The sequence below is a fragment of the Trichosurus vulpecula genome, chromosome 6 (genome assembly GCF_011100635.1).
Source record: "Trichosurus vulpecula isolate mTriVul1 chromosome 6, mTriVul1.pri, whole genome shotgun sequence".
Lineage (NCBI taxonomy): Eukaryota > Metazoa > Chordata > Mammalia > Diprotodontia > Phalangeridae > Trichosurus > Trichosurus vulpecula.
This window is the reverse complement of record NC_050578.1, coordinates 168,361,215-168,386,939: the sequence shown is the minus strand read 5'-3', so window position 1 is coordinate 168,386,939 and position 25,725 is coordinate 168,361,215. Positions and strand designations below refer to the sequence as shown.

Genomic DNA, 25,725 nt, shown 5'->3' with positions numbered 1-25,725 from the left:
GGAGTATCATAGAATTGAAAGAAATGATGACTATGAAGAATACAAAGGATAAGATTTGTATAAACTGATGTACTGAAGCAAAACCAAAAAAATTATATATAATGACAACATTATAAATAGATACAAAAAAATGGAATACTATATATGGAAAAAAAACAAAACCTGTGCCAGAGAAGATAATATATACTTCGCTCCCTTCTTTGTAGAAGTAGGTACTATGGGTATGGAACACTGCCTACACTTTAAGTCTTTGCTGATGTAATGCTCCTTGGTTGAACTATTTCTTCTACACTCTTTCATTTTTCATATTGCTCCAATAGGTAAGAAAATAGGAAAGAACTATTTGGAAATAAAGGCTATATTTAAAAAATTCTAATAAAAATCAAATGTATTAAATGATCAATAATGAAATTTTGAATGTGTCACTAGAGATTGCAAAGAATTCAATTATATGGGTGCAAAATTTAAATATCAGATATTATTACCCATGACACCCAAAAGAAAAACCATCTTTAAAACAAAAAATAAAAGAAGCCAATTTTAGTAATAACATAACATTCACTTATTGCATATGAAAATTAGAAAGGTAGGAAGATGTCAGCTTGCTAGGTTACTCACTACACTATATAACCCTGGGCAAATCAATTAATTAACTTCTCTTGGCCTCAGTTGTTCAATTGTAAATGGGACTAATAATAGCACCTACTTCACAGGGCTGACACCAAAGTGACTGTAATAAACTGAAATAAAATAAAGTACTCTGTAAACTTTAAAGCACTATATAAAACTTGCTACTATTAGGGGAGCCCAGATCACTCCATCCCCCCACACCCCAACAGGACTTAGAAATGTATAACTGAAGAAAAAATAAGAATGATCTGTGAACATCTCTACTCACTCCAGAGAGCTATGTAAGATCTGTGGAACCTTGTAGAGACTATGAAACAAGACAAGTGAGGGTAGGTAGAAAGCACAGCCCAGAGGACTCTGGGTGGCAGGAGAAAGGCCCTAGACAAAGACTAACCTGGAGTACGAAGCCCATGGCTATAAGAACCCAGCATAAGTGGGAGCTCCACACAGGTCAAGGTCCAGCAACAGTGACCCAAATCTAGAACAGAAAAAAAAGCCCTAGGCAAAGGCCAGATATAGTAGAAGCCAAGTATTCTCAGAGACCAATGGTTAAGAAAGGAGCCTTCAAGAAGAACCTAGTACCCAAGCAACCTGGAATCTGGAAATACATCATATTTGTACGAGGCAGGCCCTACACACAACATTCAGTTATGGAGCTTGATCCAAGCACAGAGGGTCACTGTAATACTGGAGCCAATGAGAAGAGAAAAACAAAGAAAATTCTAACTACCATGAGGAGATAAACCCTAAGGAGGATAAGCAACTAACTAGTACAGAAAGTCTTAAGAGATTAAAAAAAAAAGGCCTAGACACACAGAGACTACAGATAAACCAGAAAAAAAAGAAACAAGAGATATAAAATGGAATATCCAGGGATGAAAAATGGCAGAAAGAATTGGTACCTTAGAGCAGAAGATGGAAAATTTCTCCCAAGAACTAAATGCTCTGAAAATTAGAATGCGTCAGAAATAATACAAAAGACAAACATTAAAATTATTTCAAACAATTTTAAACAAAAGATGGGAGAGCAGAAATCTACTAAATACTATATTTAAAACAATAAATCTGGAAAACAGGTCAAGGAGAAAAAAATCTAAGAAATATCAAACAATATGAAAATCATGAACCAAAAAAGTAATATCTAATTACCATGTTTCAGGAAATTATAAGTGAAGTTCACATACCAAGTAGCCATACTAAGCCTCACAAAGTGAAACTTGAAATATTAGGCTCTTAAACAAGAAAGCACCTATCCAACAAAACTAAATATAATCCTACAGAGCAAAAGTGGACTTTTAATGGAATAGCATTCCTGATAAAAAGGGAGAACTGAATAGATATTCTGAAATGAAAATACAGACGGCAAGAAAAACACAGAAAGTTACATATATTTGTTTACTCAGAAGGGAATATATGGGGATGAACTACTTGTATTTTAATAGGGTGATAACAAATGTCTTCTCAGAACCCTACTACCTTTATGGGTCATAAAGAAAGCAAAAAATTATAGTAGGTCTGTTGGTAGTTTTGTCCTGTTTTGGTGGTCTTGGAAAAAGAAAAAAGAAAGACAGGTAAACAAACAAATTAAACTCAAGAGTTTAGGAGAGGAGTTGGGATAGACAAGGAAGGAAAGGTTAGGTAAAGGATCGGTCATAAGGAAAATAAATTAGAATGTTGGAAAGAGAAACGTAAAGAGGTAATTAAAAAGAAGAAAGTAAAAATCTGGGATAAAGAAAGGGCAAGTGGAAAAGAAGAGTTGCCAATGGGGTGGGAACAGGTCATTTGTAGATTAAATGCACTGGGCAAATACTCTTTTACTACTTTCTTATTTGTAGAGTGGGTGATAGCAAAGAGAGAAAAAAACAAAATGACAGGAAGGAGGGAAATATGCATTTAACAATAACCCTGAATGTGAATGGGATGAACTCATCTATAAAATGGAAAAGGAAAGCAAAATGGATTAGAAAACAGAATCCGACAATATGCTATTTACAAGAATCACAAAGATTCATGTAAAATTAAACTTAGAGGCTGGAGCAAAATCTACCATGCTCCAGATAAACTCAAAAAAACCAAGGGTAGCAATCACGATTTCAGATAAAGCAACCATAAATTCAGATATAAGAAAAAGAAAGATGCAAGGATATTACATTATACATAAAGGCACCATCAATCAAGAATCATTATGAATGCTTAATATATAGTCACCAAAACAGCATAGCATTTGAATACCTCAAGGAAGAATTAAATCAAGTAGGTAAAGAAATAGAGAATACAACCATAAAGGCAGATCCTAATTTGTACTTTTCAGATGTAAACAAATTTAAGAAAAGATAAACAAGAAAGTTAAGGACCTGAATAGGACTTTAGAAAAATCAAAGCTCTCTGGCAATTACTGAATGGGAACAGGAAGCAATTTACATACTTTTCAGCTATTTATGGCACCTTTACAAAAACTGAACATGTATTGCAACATTAAGATCTCACCAAAAAATGCAGGAAAACAGAAACACTAAAACATCATTTACCTATCACAATGCAACAAAAATTATATTTAATAAAAGTACCTTTAAAAGAATTTTAAAATAATTGTCAATAAATAATAATTTTAAATGACTAGCAGGTCAAAGAATAAATCATAGAAATACTAGAAACCTGTATTTACTTTCATTGAAGGAAATGACAACACTGAAATAAGATAACTAAAACTTATGCAATGCAACTAATGTAGTCCTGAGGAGAAATTTTATGTCTCTAAAGTATTTCGAGAGAAAGATCAATAAAATAGGCCTGACAACTAAAAAAAACGAAGCAAGAAGGTAAAATTGAAAACATGGGTTTACATAAAAACCAATTAATTAATACATAAAAATAGGAGCTGTTTTCTAAAAAGTAATAAAATAGGTAACAGTGATTCTGATTTTAAAAGAAAAGCCAAATTGCTCATATCAAAAATAAAAAATAACTCATAACTGAAGGGAAAAATAAAAGAAATTATCAGAAACCATTTTATCAATTACATGTTAAAATAACTAATAACTTAATGGAAATGGATTAATAACACAAAAATATAAAATGTCCAGATTAACAAGAAACAATTTAAATAACCAAATATAAGAATATTAGGAAGGAAATTTCAAAGAAAAAAACCTACAGGATCAGATGAATTCTATCAAATATCCAAAGAACAATTAATCCCAATACAGTACAAAAAAACACTGCTTGCAATGATACGGAAAAAGAGACAACCTTCCACTCTTTTGCTATAATAGAAATATGGTCTCGATAACTGAACCAGGGAGGAACATAGCAAAGAAAGAAAACTATAAACTACTACAAGCAATGTACATTGATGCAAAACATTTTAAATAAAAAATTAGGAAGTGAGCTACAACAGCATATTAGAAATTTTATAGTTGGTTAATAAAAGTGCCTATTATAGTACTGTGATAAGTACAGAGGATACAAAACAAATAAATAAAAGACAGGCTCTGCTCTCAAGGAGCTCATAAGCTAATAAAGGAGACAGCATGCAAAAAAAATCTATGTACATAGGAGCTATAAATAAGTTAATCTGGAAATAATAAACAGAGAGAAAGCATTCAAATTAAGAATATCAGGAAAGATTTCCTGTGGGATTTTTGCTGGAACTTAAAGGAAGCCAGAGAATCCAGGAGGTAGAAATGAGGAGGGAGAACATTCCATGTATGTGGGACAGCCAATGAAAATGCTTAGAATCAAGAGATGGAATGACTTCTTCAAGGATGGCAAGGAAACCAGTGTCCCTGGATCACAGAGTAGAAGAGGCTGAGGAGGGAAGGCTGCAAAGAAGACTGCAAAGAAAGGAAGGCGGAGGCAGGATATGGAGGCTTTGAAAGTAAAACAAAGGATTTCATATGTGATCCTGGAGGTGATAAGGAGGCATCAGAATTTACGGGTAGGAGGATGACATGGATTTTAGGAAACTTTTTTGACAGCCAAGTAGAGGATGAACTGGAATGTAGAAAGACTTATAGTTAGGCAGACCAACTAGCAGACTACCATAATAGTCCAGGAATGTGGTAATGAGGGCCTGCATAGGGTGGTGGCAATGAATGTCAGCGTAAAAAAGGGAGATCTGTGAGGGATGTTACAAAGGTAATATTTAGAGCCCTTTGGTAATAGATTAGATATAGGGGATGAGAAATTATGAGGAATTGATGATGATACCTAGGCTTAAAGTCTGAGTTACTGGGAAGATGGTGGAGCCCTTGATAGTAACAGAGAAGTTTGGAATGGGGAAAGTTTTGGGGTTAACTATGAGCTCAGTTTTGGACAGATTAAGTTTAAAATGTTTGTGAGTTCATCCAGTTCAAGATATCCGGCAGGCAGTTGGGAAACAGGAGATGAGGTCAGCAGAGAGGTCAGAATTGGATAAGAAGTTTTGAAAATTGATGAGATCATCAAGTCAAATAATATAAAGGGAGAAAAAAAAAAGGCCCAGGACAGATACTTGTGGAACATCCATATGATCCAATTGGGCTTATATCAAGAATGCAGAGTTGGTTGGTTCAACATACGAAAGGCAATAAATATGAAATTAATAATACAGATAATAAAAACCATATGATTACAGGAATATATGCTGAAAAGCCTTTTGACAAAATCCAACACTCATTTCTACTAAAAATTCTTGAAATTATAATAAAAGGAACCTTTCCTTAATATAATAAACAATTGCTAACAAAATCCAGAATAAAGATTATAAGTAATAGAGAAGAATTAGGGGTCTTTCCAAGAAGACCAAAGGTGAAGCAAAGATACTCATTATCACCACTACTATTTAACACCCTAAAAATGCTAGCTTTTATAAAACTGTCTTGTAGAGTAAGACAAAGAAAAGAAATTGAGTGATAAGCACTGACTAAAATGAAATAAAATTATCACTTTCTGCAGATGATAAGATGATATAGAAAAAGCTAGAATGAACTAAAAAATTAACTGAAATAACGTCAGCAAAATTGCACCATAAATCCACACAAATCATCAGCATATAGCCAACAAAATCCAGCAGGAAAACCTAGGAAAAAGAGTTTATTCAAAATAACCATGTTGGCTATAAAATATTTGGGAGTGTATCACTCAAGGTGCACGTAAAACTACGTGAACCCAAATACAAAAGATTCTTTGCAGAAATAAAAACAGACCTAAATAGAGAAACATTAATTGCACATGGATAGGTCAAGCCAATACAATAAAAATAACAATACTACCCAAATTAATTTACCTATTCAGTGCAGTACCAAACTAAGAAATATTTTGCAGAGCTAGAAAAAAATAATGAAATTTATATGAAAGATCAAATAATCAGGAACCTTAAGGACAATAACGAAAAAAAAAGGGAAGGTCTATTAGTGCCAAATTTCAAACTGTAATACAAAAGAGGAATCATTAAAATAATGTGGTATTAGTGTAAAAATAGAGGGGCAAATCAGTAGAACCAATTATATATACAATATACAAGCAAAACAGCAGTACAGTGCTCGATAAGCCCAAAGATCCCATTTATCATGGGTAAATACACGCTATTTACAAAAAACTCTGGGAAAACTGCACATCTGTCTCGCAGACATTAATATTTTTTAAAGTTTTTGCACAAGCAAATCTAATATAGCTAAAATTAAAAGAGAAGGGAAACAACTTAAAAAAACCTTGCAACAAGCTTCTCTAATAAAGGAAGGGAGAGAGGGAGAGAGGGAGGAAAGAAAATTTGGAACCCAGAATCTTATAAAAGTGAATGCTGAAAACTATCTTTACATATAATTGGAAAAGATAAAATACTATTAAGTGGGATCAATAATAAGTTAACATTTATAATTCTTTTTTTTTTCTTTTTGCAGAGGGGAAGGCAGGGCAATTGGGGTTAAGTGACTTGCCCAAGGTCACACAGCTAGTAGTGTGTCAAGTGTCTGAGGCCATACTTGAACTCAGGTCCTCCTGAGTTCAGGGCCAGTGCTCTACTCACTGCACCACCTAGCTGCCCCAGTAAGTTAACATTTAAATTATTATTTTTGCCAGGACATTCACACTCTCTCTAATTCTCTCCCACTTTTCTGTTGCCCTCTTCCTCTTTACTGGCTTGTTTCCAGTACTCTATGTGTCTATAAATAAAATGTGTAACAAATGTCAGTATCTTAGGGAAAGTTTTTTTTTTTTACAATTTTAGATAGTATTTAAATTCTATTCAAGGTTTAATTTTATATGAACAAGGAGTTTTCAAAGGAAGAAATCCAAGCTATCAATAAGCAACTCTGAGTGTTACCTCATACATATCACACTGGCAAAGATGACTAAAGAGAAAAATTAAAAACACAGGATGGGCTGTGGGAAAACAAGTATATTAATGCACTGTTGTGACCTGACTCAACCATTCTGAAAAGCAATACAGAACCATGCCAAAAAGTTAAAAATAGACACACAAAATTTATAGCAGCTCTTTTCATGGTAGCCAGAAACTGGAAAACTAAGGGGGTATCTAAATAAATTATGTCATATGAAGGAAATGGAATATCACTGCACCATATAAAAATGATAAAATGGATAGTTTCAGAGGAACCTGAGGAAACCACTATAAACTGATGGCAGAATGAGGTAAAGAGAATTATGAGAATAAAAAAGTATAAAATGACAGCATTATAATGATTAAGCAATTTTGTAAGACTTTAGAAATCTGCTCAATTCAACGCTAAGCAACAAGTCTGGAAAAACAAAGATGAAACACATCACTCACCTCTTGCCAGAGATGATGAACTTGAAATGCATACATTTGCAAGCATTGCCAATGTGGAAATTGGTTTTACTTAAGACTATTCCTATTTATGATGAGGATTTCCTTTTGGTTTTCTTTTTTAAATGTTGATCAAATGGGAAGGGAGGTGTAGTGGGAGGAAGAGATTATAAAATGCATGTAAAAACAAAAAATTTTTTAAAGTAAAATTCTTCCTATAACAGTACAACTTTGATTATATAGTCAAAGAAAACACCCAGGGGCCAATACTTATAACTTTGATAACTATTTTGAGACACAGGAAAAAGACTGTGCTTCAGTATCTATCAAAACTTAAAATGGTAAAGTAGTTCCTGTGCCTTCTGCATATAATGCAGTGATGAATTACCTCAAAGTGTTTCTTCAAAAATCTCTCTCCTTAAATTTGAATTGTATTTACACAGTACTGGGAAGTTCAAACACCTAACACAAATGACTTCATTATGAACAATTAAACATTGTCAACATCATTACCTGTTTCTGAAACATACGTAACAGGATCCTGCCTTGGAACTTTCTGAGGTTTAGAAGACATCGGCAATTTCTCTGATTGGTTTTGAGCATTTTTTACCTGTACTGTCTCTTCTGGCTCTGAGTCTGCATTTCAGAAAAAAAGTACATTTATTAAATATACAGGGGGTTTTTTACATATGAAATCATTTAAAACATATTTCCATATCAGTCATTTTGTGGAAAATTCAAACAAAAAAAAAAGTGAAAAATAGTACACTTTAGTCTGTATTCAGCCTCCATCAGTTCTTTCTCTAAAGGAGGATAGCATTTTTCATCATGAGTCCTTTGGGATTATCCTGAATCATTAAATATACAGGTTTTTTAAGTAAGTATTTAGTGCATAAAGGTTTTTTTAGAAGTATTTTCTGTGCTCAGATTCAATCTAGCTCGGATTGAATCTAGCCCGCTGGCATTAGCGTCACAAATTGGGGTCTGGCCAATGGTGAGATTTCTTAACAGTCTACCCAATATGGTGAATCTTTAATAAACTTTGTTTCTCTTTGGCTGAAAAAAAAATTAAAGTATTTTCTTGTAATGGAAATGTTTGCTAGTCTTCAATGATCACCAAATCCCATGCCCTTTTCTCAATTCTTATTCTCTGACATTTCTATACCATTTGACACTACCATTCCTTTCTTCTTCATATGATTCACTTCTTTGGCTGTTGTGATACTTCAGTTTCATCTTTCTTCTTACTTCTCTGACATCCAATTCCCCATCCCCTCCATCCTTCACCTGGGCTCTGTTTTCCATCTTCTTTTTGTTATATACAGTCTCTGCCCTGAAGACCTTATCACCTGCCACTGCTTCAACTATCACCTTTATCTGGATAGAGTGCTGGACCTTAAGTTAGAAAGACCCAAGTTTAAATTTGGCATCAATTAATTACTAGTTGAATGACCCTGGGTAAGTTACAACCTCAGTCTGCTTCAGTTTCTTCACCTGTAAAATGAGGATAATAACAGCACCTCCCTCTTAGGGTTATTGTAAGGACCCAATAAGATAATATTTCTAAAGCACTTTGCAAATCTTAAAGCATCATATTAATTCTAGCTATTGTACAAACATCAAATCTTATCTTCACCCCCACCATTCACATGAGGATTTCTAGTACCTGGATAACTCAAACTGTATGCCTACCACAAACTCAAATTCAACTGGACTAAAAAAATAATTCATCACATTTTCTCCTTCGTAACTTCTCTACTTCAATTATTAACATAACTATTGTCCCAGTTACTCAAGCTAAATACTCTGAAAAGCCAAAGATGACCTTTGCCCTCCTAATCAATGACCTTTCTATTTTACCTCAGCAGTCTCTCACAAATCCATACCCCACGCTTATCACTGCATAGGTTTTATAGGATTTGACAATGGAAGGAAACCTAAAAATCATGTAGTCCAGCTCCTTAATTTTATAGATTAACAACACTGATGGGGCAGCTAGGTGACTCAGTGAGTAGAGCACCAGCCCTGGAGTCAGGAGGACCTGAGTTCAAATGTGGCCTCAGACATTTGACACATGTAGTAGCTGTGTGACCTTGGGCAAGTCACTGAACCCCCAACTGCCCTTCCAAATACAAAAAAAAAAAACACTGATGGATGAGGTTAAACAGATAATAAGCAGCAGACATGAAATTAAAATTCAGCTAATCCAATCCTTTCCCTACTGCACCACAACTCTTTACCACCGCTACCACCCTAGTTCAAGTCCTTATCCCCACAACTGTGAATGTCTTCCCAGGTTCTCTCTAGATTAGAACCTTCTTCTTTCTCCTGTCATTATCATTTGGGTTATGATATATCTTGTTATATATTCTTTTATAATCCAAAGCACATACCAATGTTAGGCACACTGAAGTCACACAAATACTTAGTTGCCTGAATGGTGCCTTTTGTATGTCTATCAAAGTCCTAAAGATTCATAAAATCTTTAGGTCTCCCTTGAATTTTAACTACTCACGCTAGATTTTTCATCATTTGCTCAAAGCAGGACAAGGTAAAACTACTATCAATGAGCTCTACTATTATTTTACCATATTATAAAAAATATGTAAGGAAAAATCCAAGTTGTGTTGTTGCCTTAAAAAAACTTGTCTAAAATAATGCCAATGATTTCCATTACCTCCATTAGCAAACCATGACTTAAATTATTTTTATTTCAAGATGAATGCTGTTACAACTTCAAAGAAGCAAAAAAATTACTTTTATAACTAAATATATGTGACAAAGAATGCAGACTACTTTAAAAGTCTTGATTGCGGGGCATCTAGGTGGCTCAGTAAGTAAAGCACTGGCCCTGGAGTCAGGAGGACCTAAGTTCAAATCCAGCCTTAGCCACTTGACACATGTACTAGCTGTGTGACCCTGGGAAAGTCACTTAACCCCAACTGCCCTGCATTCCCTCCCTCCAAAAAAAAAAATTTTTTATTAAAAAGTCTTGATTGCTCCTCAAAAGTAATTACCTGAATCATAGATAATTCGCTTTTTCTTGTTTGCATGCTTTCGTTTTACATCATCTTCTTTGGAAGAAGCTTTCACCTACAAGTGACATACAATTAACCAAGCTAGTGTCTATAAAAGCTTAAGTGGGAGATGAAAGAAAGCTGGAAAAGAAATAGCTGTATCACTAATTTTTTTTCCAATCATTGCCAAATAGGAAACCTATGATAGTAAGAGCAGTTATAGACTAAGTCAAGTGTTTCTTTGAAACCCGCCCCCCCAAAAAAGGGCAGAAGCATCAACTAAGGAAACATAAGCCCTCCAGTGGGCAATGCTTACTTACTTGCATGACTATTTTATTAAGGATAAGATTATCTATAACTTCTTGATAATATTACTCCAGTTTTTTTTAAATTGCATTTAAATATTCAAAAAGATACCATTTTGGCTGGGTTTAGAAAAAGCCAACGAAAGCCAACAATCACTTTAATTCATAAATGTTAAAAAGTATGCTACTTTATACTTTATATACTTTATACTACTTTACCTAACATAACCTTTATATACTTTATACTACTTTACCTAACATAACCTTTATATACTTTATAAACTTTTATAAAACCTTTATATACTATATAAACTTTTATATACTTTATACTACTTTACCTAACAACCTAACATAATATTCAGCAATATAGCAGGAAAAAGACAAAAATGGGACTTCTCTCTCCTCTCATCTTCTCTCTTACTAGGTCAGAGAACACATACCTAAAATCAAAGTATGGTAATATGTCATGAATAGGCGCACTAGTCAGTTAGTCAATAAGCACTTATTTAAGCACCTTGGCTTAAGACACTATGCTAAGCACTGGGGATACAAAAAGAGGCGAAAGACAATTCCTGCCATCAAGGAGCTCTTGATCTAAAGAGGGGAGGCAACAAGCAAACACATATGTACAAATAAGCTATATACAAGACAAACAGGATAAGGGAAGGCACTGGAATTAAGAGGAGTTGGGAAAAGCTTTTTGTAGAAGATGGAAGATTAAATGGAAAGTGAAGCAAGCCAGAAGGCAAAAATAATAAGGGAGACTATTCCAGGCATAAGGGAATAACCAGAGGAAATGACCAGAGCTGATTCTAGCTGAGGTGACCAATACTCTTAACAGCTAAAAATCATATACTTAAACGTCAGCAAGTCATAAACAAAAGCATACCAGCTATAAAGAATGAAAAATATAAAGAAAAAGAAATTTAGGGAAACAAAAAATGATAAAGAATTTTTTTTAGGTAGAAGAGAATAATAACAAAATTTGTAGTAAATATAGAAATCAATACTTTCTAGATTAAGTTCAAGTACATAGTCATTTATTTGTTACAGAAACAATTATTTGCAATCATTTTTTACTCAACTACTATGAGGATTTGAATTTTTTATACTTTGATTTTTATTTTGGTAAATAGTTTTGTCTGGAGAAAATTCATTATTTTTTGTTTGAAAAAAAGCTCACGTCAATTTGGAATATGGTAGGCTGCTTTAATTAAAAGCATTAAAGAATAAGCTGCCTTTTCTTGAAACTTATGTAAATATTAAAAATGGTCCAGGTAGCACAGTGGACACAGCACTGGGCCTGTAGTCGGAAGATATGAGCTCAAATCCATATCGTCAAACAAGTAGCTTTGTGATGCTGGGCAAGTCACATAACTTCTGTCTGCCTCAATTTCCTCACCTGTAAAATGGAGATATTAAAAACACTTCGCAGGGTCGCTGTGAGGATCAAATGAGATCATAATTGTAAGAATTTAATGCAGTGCCTGTGACATAATAAGCAGTATATAAATGTTAGCTATTATTATTAGCTAGTGTTAATATCAGATTCACAATCAAACTTGAGAAGTTAATTTAGCATCTGTCTTTACATAACAATTGGAAAACTGACCTTGATTTCCTTTGTTCCTTTTTTTGCTTTTGACGTTCCTTCAACGGTCTTTGTATTCTCATTCTTTTTTACTGTCTCATTAACAAGTTTCTTTCCACTTGGAACAACCCCAAAGAATTTCCGGATATCCTGAAATTTTAAAAAGACATTTATAAAATAATTCTCTCAAACTTTAAGTGCACAAAATGCCCGTTTCAAATACAACAAAAATATATATTTAAGTGATGTTCATCCAATTAGCCTATGCTGTTCCTGTATAACTACATAGGTTCTTTTTGTGAAAAATGACCAGTAAAAAAATCTAAGGCAAATGCCATTTCCAGAAGTCAAAATCTATGCTAATTCTCAGGATTTAGCAAAAATAGCTAAATAAAATACTTGCTAGTCACAGCACAACAACATAACTAACCCAAGATGTATTTGTTGAACAACTATATCTTGTCCAAATTCATCTATAAGGAGAAAACCAAACAATCAAAAAACATTAACGCTTCCTTAAAGGGACATGTAATCTAATTAAAAAACTGGAACTCTTAATAGTAAACATCTAGGGCACTGGCAAATAAAAGTCTTGAAAATATTTTCCTACAAATTAACTTCCAAAATCTTTAAGAAACATTGCCTTTAGTTCTTGTTGTTTATTTGTTTGTTTGCAAGACAACTGGAGTTGACCAGGGTCACACAGCTAGCAAGTGTCAAGTGTCTGAGGTCCCATTTGAACTCAGGTCCTCCTAACGCCAAGGCTGGTCCTCTATCCACTGTGCCACCTTAGCTACCACCCTTACCATTTACCAATTAAAGCATTCCATTATCAATGCACAATTCTTAATTATAACTGAACTCCTACCTAAATCCATGACCTACTTTGAATTGAACTGTACAGCAACAAAAATAATAAAACCACATGGAGCGTACAAAGCACTATCAGGCAGTTCGAAGAATACTACATCAAACTAACCTAGTTCAAGTACTGGCTCTGCAACTACCCTGGAAGAGTCACTTCACGGCCCTGGCTTCTGACTTCCTCCTTAGAATTCTAGATCTATGACCTCAGGTGTCTGAGAAATGCAAAATGCAGATAGAACAGTCACTGGTTTCAAGAAACTAACAAACTACTGGGGTGAATTAACTCAAATTAACTCAAACTACAATTTACAATAAATATATTCATCCAACAAATTCTTCTCTCTGTTCTATCCTTTGGAATTTTAGTTTCCTAATTTCTCTATTACCTCCATGTCACAATATAACTTCCTTATTGAATTCTCTAGTTCGTTTACCATAAGCCATTTTCTTCTAGAGGTAATGTTCTTCTAGAGGTAATTTCCAATCTACTTTCTTATTTCTTCCAAAATCCGAAAGTTCAATTGCTCTAAACACAACTTGTGAAGCAAAGCTAAGCAGGTAAACAACCCCCTGACACAAAAGATGACTGAAAGAAGCCAAGTAAGTAAATTGTACTGACACATATTTAAAGGTTTCCCTGACGGTGTACTTACTAAATCACCCAAGACACTTTAAGTTCAAAAGTTAACTAACTCTAAAGTACTTGGCCAATCAGCCATATAGGTAAGTCACATATTGAGAGTGATGGATAAGTTAAGCAACAATCTGGACTACATATTACACAAGACAGATTTTCAGGTGACCAACTATTTGCTCCAGTGGCTGTGAAGGAAATGAGAATTTTATATTAGTTTCACTTCTGAGTTACCAAGCAAGACTGCCCTTTATCATTGCAAAGTTGCTAGTTGTTTGTAATAAACCACAAAACAATCACCAAAATAAAAGGTCATAAAACTGTCAAAATTCAGTAGATGGCTATTAGGTTTTTGGGTTTGGACCTTTTTTAAAGCAGCATATTGTTCAAACTACCTTAGAAAAACAAATAGTTAGAAGTTTAAAATCAGATAGAATAAAAGCAAAAAAGTGGATTCAAAATCCTCTTGTTGGTGGCATGCTGTGACTACCCCATCACTGACTTGTCCTCTTCTATTTATTCTTCCTTGTTTTTCTCTCTTCCCCTTCTTTGACTCTCCTATTGCTTTTCTTATTCTTCGCAATTTTTCTCTTACCCCCTACATAGCCCTAAGCCTCTGCCAATGACACCTACATTCTGCTAGTGACAGTAAGAATTGAGTAAGTTATTGAGCTCAACGTATATTAAAAGTCTTGCTTTTTTTTTTTTTTAAGAATTTTTCCTCCCAAAGGAAGAGAATCTACCCAGACCTGTTTAGAGCTACTGCCTGCCTGGGCAGCCATTCTGAGTGTAAACATTTAAGAGAGAAAAGTCAACTTACAGGCTATGACAAGTATCTATAATTTATGTAATAAACAAAAAAAGTAAGCATATGTAATATGTAAAAAAACAAAATGTTTGTTTTTATGTTTTATGTTAATATGTAAAAAACAAAAAAAATTCTATTTATATGGCTTCTAAGAAAGTAGGTTAACAAAAATACAGGGGAACAAGTCTTAACAAGTAGGTAAACAGTCATTCTCCCAACAAATACACAATACATAATTCCTAATGAAAGCAACGTGATGAAACCATTAGGAATATAAAAAACACATCTTTCTTTTGGGGGGCAGGGGAAATATATTAATTGAATAAGCATTTGTGTAAACACAATAGGGTGAACACTGATGAGGTAAAAAAAAGTTTCATGGGGACTGGTTTGTTTCAAGAGACCAGGCAACAGATTATTAAGGACCATATCAAAATAAGGAAATTTTAAAGAGAGATAGCTAAGCAGCAATTCACAGGCCACTGGAGATTTTAGGCTCCATTAATCTTCTCTCAAACTAGGCCTCTTCACAACCTCCATCATGGCTTCTACTACCATTTATTTTTGACTCTCCCAAAACGTAGCTCCTCAGGTTACTGATCTTGACACCCTGAGGTGCTCTGTATACAAAAACTTAAATTCTCTGTTAACTAATTTAAAAGACTGTCACAAAAAAACCACAACTGAAGCATTTTTCATCTGTTTTTATTTTAAGAATTTTCTTTTTGGTGGGGAAACAGGTTGGCCGAGTGGTATGAAGCAATACAGTGAAATCCTGTCCACAAACTCCTCCAAACAAATCTAGAAAATGTACCAGAACCCATATGTACAAAAATATTTATAGCAGCTCTTTTTGTGGTGGCAAAGAATTAGAAACTGAGGGGAGACCCATTAATTGGGGAATGGCTTAACAAGTTATGATATATGCTTATGACTGTGCTCTAAGATATGACAACATGGATGGTTTCAGAAAAACCTGGGAAGACTTATGTGAACTGATGCGAAGTAAAGGGAGCAGAACCAGGACATAGTAACAGTAATATTGCAAAAATAAATAACTGTGAAAAACTAAGCAATTTTGATCAATACAGTAATTCCCCAACTGCAAAAGACTTATGATGAAAAATAACATCCACCTCCAGAAGGAGAACTGACAGATTCAGACTGAAAGTCGAAGAGTATTTTTTCCCTTTTCTTTAGTTTTCTTTTTTTTTTTTTTGAAATATGGCTAATGTAGAAATATATTCTGCTTGACTTCATACATATAATAGGCATCATGTTTCTCACCATACCAATGGATGGGGGAAGAGGTGGAGGAAGAAAATCTGTAAGTGAAAATGAAAATAACACAATGTTTTTTTTTTCAAAAGAAAAAAAAAAAGAAAAAGAAAAGAAAGCATATGAGACCTAATCTTGATGGCACAATCCAGAAAAGGTCACAGTGAGCTCAGCAGTAGTCTACTCTTGCACAGACCCAAACCTAGGTCAAGATTTTGCAGAGGTCAAACCAGAGAGGCAGCAAACAGACTATGAAATGGAACAGACCACTTTGGGATCAATTAAAGTTTGCAAGTCCCTAGCCTATACCTAAGAGCCTAGGGATACAACATTCCAACAACACTTAAGAATGCCGACACAGGACCAACCCAGACCTTCCCTCAAAAAGTGTGGTAAGAAGATGCAGAACCAAGTCGGCAGAGTAAAGGCAGGGACTAACCTGAGCTCTCGTCCAAACCCCTCCAGATACATTTAAAATAATGATTCTAGAATTTTAGTATGTAAAAAAAAAGCAGGGATGGTAATCATGATCTCAGACAAAGTTAAAGTTAAAATAGATTTGGTCAAAAGTGAAGAATGGAGAAACTACACCTATGTGTCAGCAATATTTCTCATTATTGTTTTAGACCATTTAAAATACCTAGACAGTATAAAATATGTAAGTGTGTATCTGCCAAAACAGACACAGGAACTATATAAACATAAACGTAAAACATTTTTTATACAAATAACAGATCTAAATAATTGAAATAATATTTATTGTTCATGGGTAAAGCCAATATAATTTTTAAAATGACAATTTTATCTAACTAATCTATTTATTCAATGTTATCCCAATCCAATTACTAAAAAACTATTACACTGAGTTAGAAAAAATAATAACAAAGTTCATTCGGAAGAACAAAAGGTCAGGAACTTCAAAGAAACCAGGGGAAAAGAGATATAAAGGAAGTAGATTCAGCAGTATCAAACCTTAAACTATATTAAGAGGTAAGAGCATTGAAGTGTAAAAGGAATAATTTCAATTCTTTTAAATTAAAAGTTTGTTGTATAAATAAAACCTATGTGGCCAAAAATAGAAGAAATGAAGAAAACCGAGGGGAAAAAAACTTTCATACACAATCTCTCAGACAGGATGTGACTGGGTTGGAATATTGCCATGATATAGGAAATGATGAGCTGGTTGATTTAGAAAAACATGGAAAGACTTTAGACTTATGAAGAAAAATACTATCCACCTTCAGAGAAAAAGAAAATAGGACAAAATAAGCATAGTATAGTCTTGCATATACATGTATGAGTACACATGTATATAAATATGTTTATAGATATCTCTGTATATGTGTCTGTGTGCACCCATGCTTAATTGTAGCCTTCTTTAGGGTGGTGGGGGAAGGGAAGGGAGAAAAAAAGTAAAAAGTACACAGCAGAGAACAAAAGAAAACCAACAAGGATGCAAAGACAAGCTGGGCAGCTTTGAAAACAATGTATTTATTATATAGATTTTCTTGAAATGGAAATTTATTGTTTTATATTTAATCCTCCCTTATGGTCTGCTGTGTACATGGCAATGTTTTTTCTTCTTTCCTCATTTTGTATTTAAGTTACAAATTTTTAAATTTACAAAAAAAAAAAAAGAAAAATTACAAAAAAGAAAAAATAACAGTGATCTAAATAAATTCTAGAGTGGCAGAACCCACAAAAAGACAGAGTGAAATAATTTTCCAGGCCAAGAAAACTTTTAAAGGTCAGCAGTCCGTTGTACCAGGGTGAGAGAGAAATTCAGTCCAGCACAGACAGCACCAGCACAGACTGGGACACAGAAAAGCAGGAGCAGGTCTCAGTTTCCAGACCTCTCAGCTCATAGACAGTAACGGGATTGGGCAACGGATGAGAAGGAGATTTACAGGGGTCTCTTTGCTGGCAAACGGGGCAAGGCTCTGCTGCATTGCCTATACCTGGATCTGAGTTGCAGTCCTAGGTCGGTCTTATTCCCAGTGCAAGGAGTACTAGCACAACAGAGCTTGAGGCTGCAGGGGAGAAGGGACCTTTGCCACAGTTCCAAGGTTGAAAAAAAATGCTTATGGTCACTCACAACGCAGTGCACAGTATAGGAGATAGTAAACACACTTCTCCCTTGATCATACCACCTTGGAAGAGTCAAAAAACTTCCAGGTCCCTAGAATTACTTCTGAAAACAACTGCAAAAAAAAGAAAAAAAAGACTGAAAGTTTGAGACAATGCCCCTCCATCTGAGAAGCAGAGTCCTACTTTAGCATAAAGTTAAAAGTCAAGAAACAGGCTGGAAAATGAGCAAACGAGAAAAAGATTTTGACCCAAGAAAGTTACTATGATGATGAGAAAGATCAAAACACACTCAGAAGTCAACAAAGTCAAAATTCCTGCATTCAAGGCCTCCAAGAAAATCATGAATTGGTATCACGCCATGAACGAGCTCAAAAAGGATTTTGAAAATCAAGTAAGAGAGGTAGAGGAAAAACTCGGAAGAGAAATGAGAATGATGCAAGAAAATCATGAAAAAAAATCAACAGCTTGGTAAAGGAGACACACAAAAAAAAATATTGAAGAAAATAACACTTTAAAAAACAGAACAGGCCAAATGGTAAAAGAGGTACAAAAATCCAACGAAGAAAAAAATGCTTTGAAAAGCAGAATTGGCCAAATGGACAAAGATATACAAAAGTTCACTGAAGAAAAGAACTCCTTAAAAAGTAGAATTTGCCAAATGGAAAAGGAGGTACAAAAGCTCACTCAAGAAAATAATTCCTTAAAAGTTAGAATTGGTCAAATGAAAGCTAATGACTTCATGAGACACATCAAGAAACAATGAAACAAAACCAAAAACAATGAAAAAAATAGAAGAAAATGTTTAATACCTCACTGGAAAAACAACTGACCTGGAAAACAGATCCAGGAAAGTTAATTCAAAAATTACTGGATAACATGAAAGTCATGATCAAAAAAAACCCTGAACATCATCTTTTAAAAAATTATTAAGGAAAACTGTCCTAACATTCTAGAATCAGAGAGTAAAACTGAAATTAAAAGAATCCACCCATCACCTCCTAAAAGAGATCCCAAAATGAAATCCCCCAGGAATATTATGGCCAAATTTCAGTCCTCCCAGATTGAGGAGAATATACTGCAAACAGCCAAAAAGAAACAGCTATCGTGGAACCACAATCAGGAAAACACAAGATTTAGCACCTTCTACATTAAAGGATCAGAGGGCTTGGAATATGATATTCTGTAGGCAAAAGAAACAGGATTACAACAAAGAATCACCTACTCCGCAAAACTGAGTATAAACTTTCAGGGGGAAAAAATGACCATTCAATGAAATAAAGAACTTTCATGTATTCCTAATGAATAAACCAGAGCTGAATAGAAAATCTGACATTCAAATACAAGACGCAAAAGAAGCATAAAAAGGGAAACAGGAAAGAGAAATCATAAAAAATTCGATAAGGTTGTACCACTTATATTCCTACATGAAAAAATGATATTTATAACTCCTAAAAACTTTCTCATTAATACAGTTAGAAGGAGTATACATAGACAGAAAGTGGAGGTATGAATTAAATGTGATGGTATGATTACCACAAATAAATAAATGAGTGACTGAATGAATAAATGAATGCATGAATGAACGAAAAAAATTAAGGGATGAGAAAGAAGAATGCACTGAGAGAAGGGGAAAGGGAGAGGACAGAAAAGAGACCTGAGATTTTACCGTGGAGGAGGAAAGGGGGGAACTGGGAAAAGGAACGCATGATCCTTACTCTCACTGGAATTTACTCAAAGAGAAGATAATATATGAACACAGCTGGGTGTAGAAATATATCTTACCATACAGGAAAGTAGGAAGGGAAGGTGTAAGAGAAGGGGAGCGACTGGAGGGTTGGAAGAGCTGATAGAAGGGAGGACAGTTTCAGGGAGGTAGAAGTCAGAAGCAAAACACTTTTGAGAATGGACAGGGTAAAAGGAGAGAGTAAAACGAATGGAGGAAAACAGGATGGAGGGAAATACATAGCTGGTAATCATCACTGTGAAAAAATTTTTTTGATATGTCTAACATGATTGTATATGTATATAGCCTATGTCAGATTGCTTGCTGTCTTGAGAAGGGACGAGGGGAGGGAGAGAGGAAGAAAAAAAATATATAGAACTCAAAATCTTATAAAAGTGAATGTTGAAAATTATCTTTACATGTAATTGGAAAAAATAAAATACTATTGTTAAGTGGGGAAAAAAACAAAAAAAATAAAGGTCTCACTTCCAATAAGAAACTGATGCAAATTTAAGAATAACGGCTATTCCCCAACTGATAAATGATCAAATGATATGAACAGGTAGTTTTGTTTCTTCCCTTTCTTTCTTTCTGACTAGAAACATTTTATTTCAGAGATAGATTAAAAATACTTTAACATTTAAATTATTATTTTTGCCAGGACATTCACTCACTCTCTAATTCTCTCCCATTCCTCTGTTCCCCTCTTCCGCTTTTTTGCCAGTACTCTGTCTATAAAAAAATGTTCAACATCAGGGAAATAATTTTTACCACAATTTTAGACAGTATTTAAATTCTACTCAAGGTTTAATTTTACATGAACAAGCAGTTTTCAAAGAAAGGAATCTAAGCTATCCATAACCAACTCTGAGATGTCATCTCATACATATCATACTGGCAAAGATGACAAAAGAAGAAAATTAAAAACACAGGATGGGCTGTGGGAAAACAAGTACATTAATGCACTGTTAGTAGAAACTGACTCAGCCATTCTGAAAAGCAATACAGAACTATGCCAAAAAGTTAACAAACCACACATACTTTTACCCAGCTACAGCTCTACCAGGCCAATATCACAAAGAGATCAAAGAAAGAGGAAAAGTATGTACAGTACACAAAAAAATTTACAGCAGCTCTTTTCACGGTAGCCAAAAAACTGCAAACTAAGGGGGTATCTAAATAAATTATGGCATATGAAGGAAATGGAATATCACTGTGCCATAAAAAAATGACAAAATGGATAGTTTCAGAGGAACCTGGGGAAACCACTATGAACTGGTGGCAGAATAAGGTAAATAGAATTATGAGAATAAAAGTATAAAATGACAGCATTATAATGATTATGCAACTTTTTAAGACTTTAGAAATCTCCTCAATTCAATGCTAAACAAGAAGTTTGGAAAAACAAAAATGAAACATATCACTCACCTCTTGCCAGAGATGATGAACTTGAAATGCATACATTTTCAGGCATGGCCAATGTGGAAATTTGTTTTACTTGGGACTATTCCTATCTATGATATGTGTTTGTTTGTTTTTTTCTTCTAATGTTGATCAAATGGGAGTGGAGATGTAGTGGGAAGAAGAGATTATAAAATGCATGTAAAAACAAATAATTTCTAAAGCAAAATTCTTCCTATGCCAGCCACAGTTTTCTGAGTGACTCTAGCCCCTAAAAGGCACTACATCTGCAACCTAGGCTTCGTTACACAATATTCTATCTACCTGGGTTCAGACAACTTTTTTTGGGAGGGGGTTAATATTTTATTTTTTTCCCAATTACATATAAAAACATTTTTAACCTTCATTTTTTTTTAAATTTTGAGTTCCAAATTCTCTCCCTCCCTTCCCTCCTCACTGACATGGTAAGCCATTTGATATAGGTTATACATGTGCAATCATGCAAAACAAATTTACATATTAGTCATGTTGTAAAAGAGAACACAGACCCAAAACACACACATGCAAACACACACAGAGAAAGTGGGGGAAAAAAAGCACACTTTGATCTGCACTCAGACTTCATCAGTTCTTTCTCTGGAGGTAGATAGGGTTTTTCATCATGAGTTCTTCAGAACTGTCTTAATCACTGTATTACGCAGAATGCCTAAGTCACTCACAGTTGATTATTCTACAATATTGTTGTTACTGTGTACAATGTTGTCATGGTTCTGCTCACTTTACTTTGCATCAGTTCATGTAAGTCCAGGTTTTTCTTAACTCCGCCTGCTCATCATTTTTTATAGCACAACAGCACACCCATTACAACCACATACCACAACTTGTTCAGCCATTCTCCAGTTGATGGACATCACCTCAATTCTGAATTCTTTGTCATCACAAAAAGAGCTGCTATAAATATTTCGGTCCTTTACCCTTTTTTTAACCTCTCTGGCGTACAGAACCTACTAGTATATTGCTGGATCAAAGGGTATGCACTGTTTTATGGCCGTTTGGGCACAGTTCCAAACTGTCCAGACCACTTTTAAAAATACGAGAGACTGGGGGCGGAGCCAAGATGGTGGCTGGTAAGCACGGACTAGAGTGAGCTCCGTACCGGAGTCCCTCCAAAAACCTATAAAAAATGGCTCTGAACCAATTCTAGAATGGCAGAACCCACAGAACAGCAGAGGGAAGCAGGGCTCCAGCCCAGGACAGCCTGGATGGTCTCTGGGTGAGGTCTATTCCACACGGAGCTGGGAGCTGGGAGCTGGGAACAGAGTGGAGCAGAGCCCAGCCTGAGCGGCGTGGACGATCCAGACCAGAAGCCGGGCGGAGGGGGCCCTAGCGCCCTGATTCAGTGAGCTGCGGCAGTTACCAGACCCCTCGACCCACAAACACCAAAGACTGCGGAGAAGGTTAGTGGGAAAAGCTGCGGGAGTGGAAGGAGTTCTCTGTTCGGCTTCCAGCCCCGGGGGCAGCGGAGGTGGGGCAGCTACAGCTGTTGTTACTTCTGGCTCCAGGCCCACCTGGTGGGAGGAATTAAGTGGCGGATCAGAGCAGGAGTGCAACAGCCTGCTGAAGATCTAAGCCCAGTCTGGACTGGGGGTCCTTGGGGAAGGAGGAGTGTGGCTCTGACAGAGCTGGCACCTCCCCCCCAAACGTAGAACATAGAACTCGTTAGTCTACAAGCAGTCATACCCCACTGAAAAACTCAAGGGTCAAGTTAGTTGGTTGGGAATATGGCCAGGCAGCGAAAACGCGCCCAGATTCAGTCTCAGACTTTGGATTCTTTCTTTGGTGACAAAGAAGACCAAAACATACAGCCTAAAGAAGACAACAAAGTCATAGAGCCTACAACCAAAGCCTCCAAGAAAAACATGAACTGGCCCCAGGCCATAGAAGAACTCAAAAAGGATTTGGAAAAGCAAGTTAGAGAAGTAGAGGAAAAATTGGGAAGAGAAATGAGAAGGATGCGAGAAAACCATGAAAAACAAGTCAATGACTTGCTAAAGGAGACCCAAAAAAATACTGAAAAATACACTGAAGAAAACAACACCTTAAAAAACAGACTAACTCAAATGGCAAAAGAGCTCCAAAAAGCCAATGAGGAGAAGAATGCCTTGAAAGGCAGAATTAGCCAAATGGAAAAGGAGGTCCAAAAGACCACTGAAGAAAATACTACTTTAAAAATTAGATTGGAGCAAGTGCAAGCTAGTGACTTGATGAGAAATCAGGATATTATAAAACAGAACCAGAGGAATGAAAAAATGGAAGACAATGTGAAATATCTCCTTGGAAAAACCACTGACCTGGAAAATAGATCCAGGAGAGATAATTTAAAAATTATTGGACTACCTGAAAGCCATGATCAAAAAAAGAGCCTAGATACCATCTTTCAGGAAATTATCAAGGAGAACTGCCCTGATATTCTAGAGCCACAGGGCAAAATAGAAATTGAAAGAATCCATCGATCACCTCCTCAAATAGATCCCAAAAAGAAATCTCCTAGGAATATTGTTGCCAAATTCCAGAGCTCCCAGATCAAGGAGAAAATATTGCAAGCAGCCAGAAAGAAACAATTTGAGTATTGTGGAAACCCAATCAGAATAACCCAAGATCTGGCAGCTTCTACATTAAGAGATCGAAGGACTTGGAATGCGATATTCCGGAGGTCAATGGAGCTAGGATTAAAACCTAGAATCACCTACCCAGGAAAACTGAGTATCATGTTCCAAGGCAAAATATGGATTTTCAATAAAATAGAGGATTTTCAAGCTTTCTCAGTGAAAAGACCAGAACTGAATAGAAAATTTGACTTTCAAACGCAAGAATCAAGAGAAGCATGAAAAGGTAATCAAGAAACGGAAATTGCAAGGGACTTACTTAAGTTGAACTGTTTTGTTTACATTCCTACATGGAAAGATGATGAGTATGATTCATGAGACCTTAGTATTAGGGTAGTTGAAGGGAATATCCATATATATATATATGTATATATATATGTTTATGTATATATGTAAGTGAATGTGTATGTATATATATATCTATGTGTATATGTATGCATGTGTATGTGTGTGTATATATATATATATGTGTGTTTATATATATATATATATATATGTAAAAGAGAGAGAGCAGACACAGGGTGAGTTGAAGATGAAGGGAAGATATCTAAAAGAAATAAAATGGGATGAGAGAGTAACATACTGAGAGAGGGAGATAGGGAGAGATAGAATGGGGTGGATTATCTCGCATAAAGGTGGCAAGAGGAAGCAGTTCTATGGGAGGAGGGGAGAGGGCAGGTGAGGGGGGAATGAGTGAACCTTGCTCTCATCAGATTTGGCCTGAGGGGGAATACCATACATACTCAGTTGGGTATCTTACCCCACAGGAAAGAAGAGGGAGGAAGATAAAAAAAAAAAATAAAAGGCGGGGGGATGATGGAGGGGAGGGCAGATGGGGGTGGAGGTAATCAAAACAAACACTCTGGAAAGGGGACAGGGTCAAGGGAGAAAATTCAATAAAGCGGGATGGGTTGGGAAGGAGCAAAATGTAGTTAGCCTTTCACAACATGAGTATTGTGGAAGGGTTATACATAATAATACATGTGTGGCCTAGGTTGAATTGCTCAACTTCTTAGGGAGGGTGGGTGGGAAGGGAAGAGGGAAGAGAATTTGGAACTCAAAGTTTTAAAATCAGATGTTCAAAAACAAAAAAAGTTTTTGTATGCAACTAAAAAATAAGATACACAAGCAATGGGGCGTAGAAATTTATCTTGCCCTACAAGAAAGGAAGGGAAAAGGGGATGAGAGGGGAGGGGGGTGATAGAGGGGAGGGCTGACTGGGGAACAGGGCAACCAGAATATAAGCCATCTTGGAGTGGGGGGGAGGGTAGAAATGGGGAGAAAATTTGTAATTCAAAATGTTGTGAAAATCAATGCTGAAAACCAAATATGTTAAATAAATAAATTGCATTTAAAAAAAAAAATACGAGAGACTATTTCACTTAAAACAAAACAAATTAGACTTAACAATACACTCTCTATGAGAAAGCTTGAAATTTAAGAACCTCCTGAAAATACTTAAGAATCCTTGTTGTACTTTGACAATACCCGCCTCCCCCTCCAAAAAAAGCCGAGAGAAAGCTCTTTTAGGCAGCCCAAAAAGCAATTTATGCAGTTATGCACCAAATCATGCCTGTACACTCATGCTAGAGTTCAAACAATTATGCATTTTCGCAAAGTTTTTTCTCAATTTATGGTTTTTATTCTTCGAGAATCTATCCCACTCCCCTTAGTAGCTATTCAAAATCTCTTCCCTGTTCAAGCTCCCAAGGCCTCTTCCACTTTATCTCCTTCTAAGTGGATACCTTTAAAATCCTCCTTCTTCATGATTTCATACCTCAAAAACCCTTCTTTACCCATCCTCTCTTTTTTTAATACCTGTCTCTGAGGATGAAACTTGCTAATGGCAATTTGTGCCCTCAATTCCACTCCCTTGCATATCCTTCAGAAGCTTTTTACTAGTTTTTCCCCCTTCTACCCACAAACATCCCAGCTATCCCATCCTTTAAAA

At 35.5% G+C, this 25,725-nt stretch overlaps 1 protein-coding gene across 1 annotated transcript in view; it reads right to left on the bottom strand.

Annotated features, from left to right (window-relative positions):
* The window catches only part of RFC1 (replication factor C subunit 1), a 101,127-nt gene that overhangs the window by 70,195 nt on the left and 5,207 nt on the right, over positions 1 to 25,725 (bottom strand). The window contains exons 2-4 of the mRNA XM_036762332.1: positions 12,331 to 12,459; positions 10,414 to 10,489; positions 7,910 to 8,032 (exon numbers count right to left, since the gene is read on the bottom strand). Coding sequence (XP_036618227.1) covers positions 7,910 to 8,032; positions 10,414 to 10,489; positions 12,331 to 12,459 — 328 coding nt within the window. The remainder of the gene's footprint in view (positions 1 to 7,909; positions 8,033 to 10,413; positions 10,490 to 12,330; positions 12,460 to 25,725) is intronic.